Source organism: Bos mutus, chromosome 9 (genome assembly GCF_027580195.1).
Source record: "Bos mutus isolate GX-2022 chromosome 9, NWIPB_WYAK_1.1, whole genome shotgun sequence".
Taxonomy (NCBI): domain Eukaryota; kingdom Metazoa; phylum Chordata; class Mammalia; order Artiodactyla; family Bovidae; genus Bos; species Bos mutus.
In genome coordinates, this window is record NC_091625.1 from 40,097,877 (window position 1) to 40,110,671 (window position 12,795).

Genomic DNA, 12,795 nt, shown 5'->3' on the forward strand with positions numbered 1-12,795 from the left:
AAGCACCAATTTCAATTTCAAACTATGGTTCAAGTTCAAAGACTGATTAATTAGAAAACAACAAAGACAATAATAATAATATGCCTTTTAAGTAAGGATCTTCTGTATCCATCTATCACCCCAGAAGAAGTAAACAACTAGAAAAAACTTCTGTCACAGTCTTTGTTGGAGGAAAATATTTTCTGGTATAACCTGAGGAACAGTAAGATTTATCAAATCTCAAACCCTTTATATCTCTAAATAACAGTGAGAAGTGACTTCAAAATGATCCAAATATATTGAGACGAGCTTAATCTTAAAAAGGTTCAACTGCTTTTCCCTTCTCATATTTATTATTAGTAGCTGATAATTTTATAACATGGTTTTAAAAAATAAGAGCATTTTGTAAATTAAATTAACAATACTTCAGGTTCATTATCAATCCATGTTTTACTAAAAGTAAACAAAAAAATTTAAACAGATCCTTTATTTCAAGGACTCCTGATACAATGAGCTCTACAACAAGAGATTCTCTATATAAACAATCTGAACACCTACGAACTTCATAATTACTAGTAAAAATGCTAGGTGTAGTTCTATTTAATAATACTGTATTCTAATTAGAAATTATAAATCAGTATAATAAGCTTGTTGGACTGTGAAGAAAGCTGAGCACCGAAGAATTGATGCTTTTGAACTGTGGTGTTGGAGAAGACTCCTGAGAGTTCCTTGGACTGCAAGGAGATCCAACTAGTCCATTCTAAAGGAGATCAGTCCTGGGTGTTCTTTGGAAGGAATGATGCTAAAGCTGAAACTCCAGTACTTTGGCCACCTCATGTGAAGAGTTGACTCATTGGAAAAGACTCATGCTGGGAGGGATTGGGGGCAGGAGGAGAAGGGGATGACAGAGGATGAGATGGCTGGATGGCATCACTGACTCGATAGACATGAGTCTGAGTGAACTCCAGGAGTTGGTGATGGACAGGGAGGCCTGGCGTGCTGCGATTCATGGGGTCGCAAAGAGTCGGACACGACTGAGCGACTAAACTGAACTGAACTGAATATGCCACAAACAGGGCTTCCCTGGTAGCTCTGCTGGTAAAGAATCCGCCTGCAATGTGGGAGACCTGGGTTCAATCCCTGGGTTGGGAAGATGCCCTCAAGGAGGGCATGGTAACCCACTCCAGTATTCTCGCCTGGAGAATCCCCATGGTCAAAGGAGCCTGGCGGCTTCCAGTCTATGGGGTTGCAAAGAGTAGGACACGACTGAGTGACCAAGCACAGCACAGCATGTTACAAATAATCTTCAGCTTGGAAATGAAATCATCATCAAAAAAAAAAAAAACCTAACAAAAATGTATGACATTTTTAAAGATAAAAGAGTAGTGCCAACCTCTGAAATTTTCTTTTAACAAAAATAAATGCCTTTGGGAGAAAACATGCCTATGACAGCTCATGATATAGGATACCACAGGATGCTCAATATCTAATTACATCTCCTGTTCTTCTTTAAAACTGTGTAACAGGCTTAGTTTGTATGATATTGTTTAAGAAAACCAACTTTCCTTTGGATAAACCAGGAGGATGGATATTATGCTAAGTGAAATAAGTCAGACAGAGACAGACAAATACTACATGGTATCACTTATTTGTGCAATCTTTAAAAAAAATAAAATCAAACTCACAGAAATAGAGAGTAGATGGTGGCTGCCAGGGGATGGGTGGAGGGGTGAGTAGGAATTAGGCAAAGCTAGCAAAAGGGTGCAAACTCTTAGCTGTAAGATGAATAAGGTCTGATGTTCTAGTGTATACCATGGTGGCTATTATTGGTAATACTGTACTGCATAACTGAAATTTGCTAGGAGAGTACAAACTAAGTGTTCTCACCAAACAAAAGTAAATATGTGAGGTGATGGATATGTTAATTAACTCAGTGTGAAAGAGTTAATTAATTCTTTCACACTGTATATCGAATCATTATGTTGTACACTTTAAATACATTATAATTTTACTTACACCTCAATAAAACTGGGGAGAAAAACAGAAGAGAAAATCTCTAGAACTAGATTGATCTGAGTTTTAAATTCTGGCTCTTTCAAGTTTCTTGGGAACTTGGGCAGATTACTTAATAATATATCTCAGTTTTCTTATCTAAAAAACAGGAAAAGCAAATATACCTGTCTCATAAGATTACTTGCCCATTAAATGAAATAGTTCAGGCAAAATGCTTAGTGTGCCTGGGACACAGAAAGAGCTCAATAAATATAACATCATTAATAATTATGACAATAATGATTTTCTTATATATCTAGTCTGTGCCAGGCACTGTGCTGGTGTTGGAGGCAGATGGCGAGTTGAGGCAGTTCTTTCTCTCATGGTTAAGAACTTGTCAGGATACAACACTGTAAATAAACTATACTTAAAAAATACATATATACCCTACGCCCCATTAAAAAAAAGAGGAATAAATAAGCAAGAGGAATAAATAAGCAAGCACTATTAATAAAAAGCTGTGGGAAGCAAAGGGTTGTTTGTGTGGGATGATAGCGAAGAGGCACCTAATCTCATGTGAGGATTGGTTAGGAAGGCTCTAACAGCAAGTGAGAATTGAACTGAAATCTATAGGATGTCATCATTCATAATGAATCAGTATTTTGACTCTTAGGAGTATTTCTTAATATCTGAGAAGGGAAAAAAGTCTGTTAACATTTAATTTAATCAAAATATTTTGCTCACCAATGCTCTAATTTAGGAAACACTCACAAGTGTTCTAAAACCCCTGTAACTGGTGTGTATCATTTAAACAGTTAACAATTTCTTTTATACTACTTCACATTTTCAAATGGAGCTGAAAATACCATCCAAAGATACAAACACCTGAAAGTCACCTGAAAGTTTAAATATAATCAAACTGTTAGAGTACATAAAAACAAAACAGTTATATGTATGCTAAACTAACTACTTTGTTGTACAAATGGTCTAAGGTGGCCCATATGAAATGATGTCTTAATCGGGTCCTCAGCATGTAACATCATTTCTGAAGTAGGAGAGATCTTAGTTAAAAGATAGTCTCAAATCATGGACCTTAAGAATAATGCTAAGACTTTAAGAATAATGCTAAGACTATGTATATAGTAGTCAACTCTCCATTAATTGGAGGTAACGTGGAGGGAGTGTGGGAGAAACTGAAGTTAAATTACATTAAGTCTTCAATTACCCAAACTGTCCTGATGTGTTTACAGATGTGCTCAGGTACTTCTCTGGTGGCTCAGATGGTGAAGAATCTGTCTGCAATGCAGGAGACCCAGGTTTGATCCCTGGATCAGGAAGATCCCCTGGAGAAGGAAATGGCAACCCACTCCAGTATTCTTGCCTGGAGAATCCCCAAGGACAGAGGAACCTGATGGGCTACAGTCCATGGGATCACAAAGAGGTGGACACGACTGAGCGACTAATTTTTACTTTTCACAGGTCCCCAAACAGACTCAGTTTCCGGAGGAAACTGATGCCTGTAGTTGAAGACATCTCACTTCCTACAGCAGAACAACTTCTGGGGGTAGAAAGACACTTTCTAGTCCTTGAAGGCTGTAGCCACAGTTCGGCTATGTCTTATAAGTAACTATAAAAACAAGCTGGGTTCCAACCAAACATTCACTCTGACAAAAAGATTATTATGTACTACTTTGAAAATCGATTATAAAACATGATCTATGATAGATACTTAGTGACATTATTATTTCTTGACTTTAGAAAACTGTTTTTTTTTTTCCCTCTAGGAAAGCATAATTAACCAATATATTCTGATTATACTCTACAAGTAAAACATTTGTATTCTACCATTATAGGCTATGAACAGCAGGACATAAGGATGATGACCTAGGGCAAGTTTTTGAGTAATCAAAATGCAGATGTTTAGAAAATCAAGAGATTTTAAAATAGTTTCTTATTTTCTAAGGATAGGATCTTATACGCAATCCCTAGCATAAGCAATACAGTCTATATGTGTATCATCCCTACTTTTTGCAAAGATGAACAAAATACCTAATAAAGAATGTAAGACAGCACTATATAAGCTTTTAATTAGTATTAGAAAAATGACTCAAAATACATATTCTTTAGATAGGTTAAAGACTATGAAAAGTAGTGTGCTTAAACTTTAATTTTCATATTCTGGAGACTTGAATAGTTAAAACAATTTGATCGACAGGCCAGTGACCACAGTTGTGAAAATATTCAGATTGTTGTGTATTATCAGGCTTTCTCTTTGGCTACAAAATTTCAAGTTGTTTGCTTTATATAAATCAGATTTTTACTGATAAAAACTCACCATTCCCAAACTCTTAGGCTCTTATCATCAGATGTGCTTACAAATCTCCTATTCTCATCGACAAAAACAATGGTGTTGACAGCTCCCAAATGCCGATCATATTCCTGCACAATTTCTCCACTTCGAATGTCCCACTGTATATCAAATAAAGGAAAGGGCAAAGACAGAAGTAGAGCAGACTTATGAAAGCAAAGGTCATAATAATGATAAATGGAGAAGGAAAAGAAATCTCAATATCATCTTTTTTTTTAATTTAATTTTTTAACTTTACAATATTGTATTGGTTTTGCCATATATCAACATGAATCCTCCATAGGTATACACATGTTCCCCATCATGAACCCTCCTCCTTCCTCCCTCCCTGTACCATCCCTCTGGGTCGTCCCAGTGCACCAGCCCCAAGCTTCCAGTATTGTGCATTGAACCTGGAGTGGGGACTCATTTCATATATGATATTATACGTTTCAATGCCATTCTCCCAAATATCATCTTTTTATACATTTACTGCTTTCTGCTAAGACTAGAGCATCAGCAGACCCTAAAAAGTAGCAAACATTAAACAAGTTAATATTCCTTACCAGTCCCTGATACAATGTAAAGCTCAGGAATCTTAATAAAAATATTATGAAAAGACTTACTTGCACAATCTTCTTATCAGACATCCCAGCCACAAACAGATTTTGCTTATCTTCATCAGGATTAAATTTGACACAATAGGGTACTTTTCGGTTTGTAAATCTTGATATACACTGTCCTAAAACCAAAGACCCAAGTTAAAGTAGGTAAAATAAATTTGACCATTTAAAGACAACCTTGGAATTAAGATCTAGAGATCACTTGCTAATAAACTGGAGAAATGGCAGCCTGTTTGTTCTTTACTGCAAACTACATTGTTCCTTTCCATGAATTTTTAATGATTAAAAATAATATTTTCAAAAGTAAATCTGTATCATCAGTTGCAGAGCAGACAAAACTCTCCAGGTAATTAAAACATGCAGTAAAGAGTTGAAGACCACTGCCGAAGAGGTTAAGAGTATGGGGTTTAGCATTAGAAAGATGTTGGTTTAAATCCAATTTGACCATTACTAGCTGTGTAACCCTGGAAAAGTTACCTCTTAAGCCTCAGTTTCCTCATCTATAACAATATTTAAATTCATAGTGAGTGATAGTGTTAGGGCTGAACAAGATACTGCATATAAGTGCTTAGTATAATGCTTGGTAAACAGTGTTTAGTAACTATTAGCTATTTTCTTTATCCTTAAAACTCAGTAGGATGAAAGATGGTTCTCTGATTATATAAAATCACACTAGCCACAATGTGCTAATGTAATCAGTACATCTGTGAATATATAAAACCAATCTGCCCATGGAAGTTTAGACCTACATTTTAACTAATTGGGACAATTAAATTTAATTCTGTTCATCACGTATTTATTGTGCTTCTATTATTGTACAATGCAGCATGGTAGGTTATGTAGGGGATAACCTAAAGATCAAATACATAGTCTATGGAAAATTTCAAATTTCCTTATATATCAATATATTTGCTTTATAAACTGTATTTCATGGAAAGGAAGTTTCATACTGAAAGAGCTACTTTTACAGCTCAGTTTCAACTTTATATACATTTTGTGGTATTAGCTGATGGCCAATGATATGAGAATCAGCAGTTAGAGAAGGTACCATTTTGGCACAGAAGACCACTCACATTGTTCCATTTAAAAGAACTAATTTCTAAGGTAAATATGTGTTAGTATAAGTGAGCTCTTACCTGTCTCAGTGTCCCAGAGCTTAAGATACCTGTCATAAGCTGCGCTGAGGAACTGTGTTCCTGCAGTATTAAAGCAGATGTCCCTAACAGCTTTACTGTGACCTAAAGGCAGAGACAATAGAAATGGAAGTGAGGTGAAGAGTCTTCATTTAAAACATAAGCATCATAAGACAAACAGCATTAAATAGTGTCTTCCAAGCCACGCTGTGAGTCAAAATCACTGGAACTCTACCTCCTGATTTACTGACTCAGAATATGTTATGTGTGGGCTACAGAATGTAGGTGTTTTCCCTCCCTTTGAAAAGCTCCTTAGGTGATTCTGATGCATAACATTTAAGTAAGAATCAAGAGAAAAGATCTAACTTTGTTTTAAAAGGTCTCTCATGGCACTCTCTTAATAATATAATACATAAAGCTGATGACTGGTCAAGAATCTAAGAAAACGTAACAGTCCAATTATTGCCAATGAAAGAGAAATGACTGGTGACATTTTTAAGGTTCACTCTGAAATTACTAGCCAAGCTGGAAGTGAAAACAAAGTGACCTAAAGCTGATGTTCATGAAAATTGTGGCCTCTGTTCAATAATTGTGTATTTCTGGGATTATATTACTGAATTTCATAGAAGTGGATTCAGCATCTCATAGACTAAACGTTTTTAAAAACAAATATTAACTACGTTTAGTTTTAAAATGGCATTTGACAATAAATTTATTTCAAGGTGCTTTGCTTAGAAATCAATCTTACTGGACCAATCAACTCTTTTGAAAGTTATAGGGGTAAATAAAATGTGACTAAATGAAAGCAGAAACTTTCCTATTTTTTACTATCCCACTATGACCAAGACAATTGTACAAAATGTGCATGGCACAAATGGTCAACAGGAGCCCTAAATCACCACCACCACTGCTGACCTCTCGTCATGGCAAGCAGGCATTCTTTCCTACAGCAGGAGTCCTGGTCAGAGCTGTTATCATCTTTCTAAGTAGGAATTTTCAGTTTTCCAGTGAAAAGCAGCAAGAGCAGGGGGGACAGACGAGGACCAAATCCCCTACATCACAGGAGACATTCCTGTATGCTGCCGAGAGCCTTCCCAAAAGTCTTCTGGGCTGCCCTGGCATCTCGGACAGTATTTATTTGTGCAATGAGGCCCTAAAATCGTAACAAAGCACTACAGAATGGACTCCCACTTAAATCTAAAAACAGAGCCAATATAATTCAAATACCGTTTAATTTCGGTATAGTTAAATTGGAAATGTAACCAGTCTTCATGCAAAATCTGACAAAGACAATCTACCAAAAGGCTAGTCTGCCACAAAGCTGTCCTCTTTTTGGTCTACTTTCCTTCAAGGAGTTCTCTCAACCTTTTCTTTTTACCTGTGTTTGCTGCCAATTCCTGGCCTCTCTTGAAAGCTCAACATCTGGCTATCTAATTGCTTACAAGACATTTTCATCTCAATATCTCAAAAGCAGCTCAATTTCCCTGAGTCTGAAACCTTATAATCTTCCTAAGATGAATGGCACCACCATTCATCCAGCCACCTGGATTTCCACCTCACTCTTTTTACACTCACTTCTATGCGGATGCTACCACGCTTATGGCAGAAAGTGAAGAGGAACTAAAAAGCCTCTTGATGAAAATGAAAGAGGAGAGTGAAAAAGTTGGCTTAAAGCTCAACATTCAGAAAACGAAGATCATGGCATCTGGTCCCATCACTTCATGGCAAATAGATGGGGAAACAGTGGAAACAGTGTCAGACTTTATTTTTTGGGGCTCCAAAATCACTGCAGATGGTGATTGCAGCCATGAAATTAAAAGACGCTTACTCCTTGGAAGGAAAGTTATGACCAACGTAGATAGCATATTCAAAATCAGAGACATTACTTTGCCAGGCTATGGTTTTTCCAGTAGTCATGTATGGATGTGAGAGTTGGACTGTGAAGAAAGCTGAGTGCCAAAGAATTGATGCTTTGAACTGTGGTGTTGGAGAAGACTCTTGAGAGTCCCTTGGACTGCAAGGAGATCCAACCAGTCCATTCTAAAGGAGATCAGTCCTGGATGTTCTTTGGAAGGAATGATGCTAAAGCTGAAACTCCAGTACTTTGGCCACCTTATGTGAAGAGTTGACTCATTGGAAAAGACTCTGATGCTGGGAGGGATTGGGGGCAGGAGGAGAAGGGGATGACAGAGGATGAGATGGCTGGATGGCATCACCGACTCGATGGACATGGGTTTGGGTGAACTCCAGGAGTTGGTGATGGACAGGCAGGCCTGGCATGCTGCAACTCATGGGGTTGCAAAGAGTCGGACACGACTGAGTGACTGAACTGAACTGAACTAGTTACTAAGAGCCACTGCTTTTATTTAACTCTTCATTGTTCCTTTCCTCTCTTTCTGCTGCTTTAGTTCTGGCTCTCATCATCTGTAATCCAGACTAATGAAATAACTTTGTAAATCATTTTTTTGTCTCCAGGTCTGCCCCACCAAAATATCCTCTATACTGCCATTGTGATCTTTGTAAACTTCAAATCTGATCATGATGCTTTCCTGCAAGAGCTGTTCAGTTGTTGGCTTCCAAAGACCCCCAAGACAGACCAAAGGTCTTTCACACTCTGCCCATCTCCACTGCTTTTCTCCCCGCTCACTGTATTCCTCATGCTATGCAGTTCTCATATCACTTCTGCTTCTTCTGTTGCTCTCTCTTCCTAGTTCTTTGCTTACATGGGAGACTTACCCCTCTTTCAAGACTCACTCAAGTCTGCTAAGGCTTTCCTTCACATCAGCAGCAAAATCAGTAGTAGTAAAATTACTGTTGATGATGTTACTGTAGTTTAAAAAGTCTTTCCGAACAGATTTATAGCCAGAGAGAAAAGAAATATTACCAATAAATGTTCGCAGACAGCGCCTGTCTCCATAAACCTCCCATAGCTAGAGGGGAAAAAAAAAACCAACACATAGAAACGTTAAATTTAATACAAGGCTTTGATAAAATGACAACTTTTAACCACTAACAACAGTCATACGCCAGCTATGTGTGTGTACAGGGAACTTAACCAAGGCATTACATATCATTAAACACATTGTTTGGTGCTATTGCCTCAGAAGGTAAAGAATCACCTGCAATGCAGGACACCTGGATTCGATCCCTGGGTAGGGACGATCCCCTGAAGAAGGGAACAGCAACCCTTTCCAATAGTCTTGCCTGGAGAATTCCATGGAGAGAGGAGCCTGGCAGGTTATAGTCCATGGGGGCCAGAGTCAAACACGACTGAGTGACGAACACTGTCACTTTTTGTTTTTTTCACTTTTGGTGCTATTAGTCTGTGTTACACTATCTGGATTACACATATACTCGTGCACATGGATGTATAAACACTTCAAACTCTGAAATTAAGAGAACTTAACTTACATGGAACTTATACAGGTGCTTTTCATTTTCTTCTTCTTTTCTCTATTTGACATTTTCTGTGATGAAAAGTTTCTACTTATGTAATATTATAAACTAGCTTTAAAAGAATTAAATGTTATTAAAACTGCCATGTTATAACATTTTGGTAGTGAAAAGTTTTTTTTTTTAAACTCTTCTGAAGTATTAACTATTATAAAAGCTGTTATGAGTGCTTGCTTTGGCAGCACATATACTAAAAGCTGTTATGAAAATGAAAATCTAGACTAAAATGTAACAAGCTCATAGATCTCATTACATCTACAGCGAATTAATACAACAGCTTTGAAACTACCTTTATTCTTGCCTGCCTCAAATCCAGTCCTACACAGTGCTGCTAGTGATCTGAAACAGAAAGCACTTCCTGGCTACCCAGTGCCTGCAGGGTAAAGCCTCAGTTCCCGCAGCACACCAGGAAAACACGCCTGGACCTGGTCCCCTGTTATGACTGTAGTCACTCTATGCCTCTCAGAACCTGCAGTTTTCAGCACACACAATACCGATGCATTCTATTTACTCCTCTCAGACATACTCTACTCCCTGTGTCCACTCCCCCCAACCCATCCCTTACTTACACTTCCTGGTGGAGTATGCCTCCTCTCTGAAATCAGAACACCTCCTCTACACGGATCATTTACAACATAATGAAATGATCACCATAACAGCAGGAACAGTGCCAAAGTAATTTTTTATCCTCAGTCCCTTGTAAATAATAGGTACCTAATAAATGTACAAAAAGTGTACCTAGACATGAACTCAATTGAATTCTATGCTGGTCTAACTAGGCAAATAGAAGGCTTTAATCTCAATTAACACAGTCTGTATAAATTGAAAGTTAAAGGAAATGAGTCTTGCTACTCCAAGCTGCTGGTCTGTCATTTTAAACCACTAAGTCAAGACAAATGCCTAAATTGTTGCTCTCATAAAAAAATGCTCCCTTTATATTAATATATTGTTACTACCCATGAATTATTTACAAAGGATAAAATTTTCATGAATCAACTTTCCAAGACCACTATAGGGTTGATATTTATTGACCAGTATAATGATCTGGACACAGAAGACATATAAAAGATAAAAACCATTCGACCAGATTTAAGTTTTTAAAAGGCTTTTCCCATATCAAATTGACATATATTGGCAACTGAGTTTTTTTTCTACCTCACACTATTGCTGAACATCAACTAAGGTAGACCTTCCCAAGACTATATAAAGTGGGAAAAGAGGCTGGGAGCAATTCTGCTACCAGCATTTGGAAGAAAAAAAGAGTGAATTATATTATTTACTCTCTAAAAATGGGATTTCTATCAGATATCCTCTCTACCTCTAAGGTACTGAGGAACAAATGAACTCCGTTACATATCCAACACCTCTATAAAAATGCATTATTGGTGATTAAATATTCATGTGCCTAAAGCTAACGTGAGTGATTATGTTCTAATCAGCTATCTAAGCTTACAAAGAGCCTAGCCAATTGGACTACAAAGCCATATCTGAATCAACATATTTCATAAACATGCTGCATAAACTGCTGCATTCACAGAGCTTAAGAGAAAATAATTAGCCTCTAATTGCCTAACAAACTCAGATCTATTTATAATTAACCAAATAGATTTAACCAAAGCACTAGCTTTGTAGCACTTCTACTCTATTACTGAAAACTCACCTTAATTTTACAGTCCATGGAACAAGAGAGCAACAAATGGCCAGAGAGAGGAAACAATCTGACTGCACTGACGCCCTGTAAAAAGGTATTGCAGTTATCAATCAGAAGCATTCCAAAGCTCAGCTAAAATTAAACAAAAGGGAAAGACAGTGTATTTTTAAACCACATAATTTACTACTTTTTTTTTCATTTTAAAATTCATACCCTGGAATAACCTTCAGAAGTATTCTAAGAGCAGCCCTTATTGACACTAAGCTTTTCAAGCCTTTTTGAACCTTCATCAGTGGCTCCCTCACCCAGGGGAATTCTGAGTCAATCATGTTGCTCATGCCCTCGCTCCTCTTCCTTCTTTTACTTAGTTCCTTTCTTCTTTGCTAAGAGCTGGAAATTATCAGTTGGAATAGTGAATACGACAAAGAATAGTAACATCAAAGTTTTCAAGTGCCTTGTCTCTGCATTACTTTAAGTATTATCATAGTGTATACACCAGGGAGCATCTAGTCTTTGAAGTGTGATAACCCCAAGAGCTAAGGCAAAATTACTGAGACTTTGGTGCTAGTATCAGCCCACTACTCACTGAGTTGGTGCCCAACAGGAAGCAGATAATGGCAGGAACTTGGAAGCGAAGGCCTGGGCTAACATAAGGGGGTAAGACACCAAATCATGAATGCTTATGTCATGACCCAATCAGATGACCCTGAAGACTGAGTACTCACTTGTGACTCACATGTGTTAGTACCTCCAAAGTGACTCCAGTTTATCTTTAATGACTTCCTTGCTCTATCTCCCTTCTCTACATCTTCACTAGAAATACTGAATGTCCCACATCAACAGCTGAAGATTTATGTTGGCTTCACTGTTATATTAATGCATTACAACAAATAAAAACAACTAATTCATTTACCTTTGTGTGTCCAGACCACACATGAATTTGTTTTTTGGGAAGATAACATTTCTCAGGTGGCACAGTTGACCGCAGATTAACACCAACATCCTGAGGTATGTGAAGATAGGACCTGCCTTGATAGTCATACATTTCTTTAACTGAAACAAGAAGGCAAAAGAAAGCAGTGAACAAATAAAAGCTGTAGTTATGAAATCTATATTCTTAAAATAATAAACACTTGGTTCACAAGGATATCACTGCATATTAAAATTTAGGTAATACTATTTTGATGATGTTAAGACCAAGAGACAGCTAAAATTTAACTGCCTGAAATCACGGCTATTATTTCAATCAGAGGTAGTATTTTGGAATCCCTAAATTTCTAGAGAATATCAAACCTTTAAATAAGCTCTTACTTCCTTTATCCAGTTTTAGTAGCGTGTACAAAAGACTCTACTGCAGTATAATTATTGAGAGAAGAAAAGATAACACTTGGGCATTATGAGTCACTGGCAAAGAATCAGAAGCAAAACAGGATTAAAAGGAAGTTAAAACAAAAGTATATAAACTATCCTTTTCCCTGTTTTCCTCCCTTATGCCCTTCCAGGTTCCTTTTCCAATCTCTTTTCTACTTTCAACTAGATTTACAATGAAGTCACATTTGAGAATTAAATGACATAGTATAATATGTATCAAAGCATTTAGTAGCATGCTCCACAGAA

The 12,795-nt window shown here is 37.2% G+C and overlaps 2 protein-coding genes across 4 annotated transcripts in view; one reads left to right on the plus strand and one right to left on the minus strand.

Annotated features, from left to right (window-relative positions):
• The window catches only part of METTL24 (methyltransferase like 24), a 164,798-nt gene that overhangs the window by 139,882 nt on the left and 12,121 nt on the right, over positions 1-12,795 (plus strand). Inside the window, exon 6 of one of the 3 annotated variants that reach the window (XM_070376473.1) lies at positions 3,222-4,286. The exons of the other annotated variants lie outside the window; for them this stretch is intronic. Coding sequence (XP_070232574.1) covers positions 3,222-3,293 — 72 coding nt within the window. The 3' untranslated portion in view covers positions 3,294-4,286. Of the gene's footprint in view, positions 1-3,221; positions 4,287-12,795 lie in introns of those variants that run through there. 3 annotated transcript variants of the gene reach the window in all.
• The window catches only part of CDC40 (cell division cycle 40), a 47,780-nt gene that overhangs the window by 6,705 nt on the left and 28,280 nt on the right, over positions 1-12,795 (minus strand). Inside the window, exons 7-12 of the mRNA XM_005890228.3 lie at positions 12,092-12,231; positions 11,188-11,262; positions 8,959-9,004; positions 6,078-6,179; positions 4,945-5,060; positions 4,307-4,440 (exon numbers count right to left, since the gene is read on the minus strand). Coding sequence (XP_005890290.1) covers positions 4,307-4,440; positions 4,945-5,060; positions 6,078-6,179; positions 8,959-9,004; positions 11,188-11,262; positions 12,092-12,231 — 613 coding nt within the window. The remainder of the gene's footprint in view (positions 1-4,306; positions 4,441-4,944; positions 5,061-6,077; positions 6,180-8,958; positions 9,005-11,187; positions 11,263-12,091; positions 12,232-12,795) is intronic.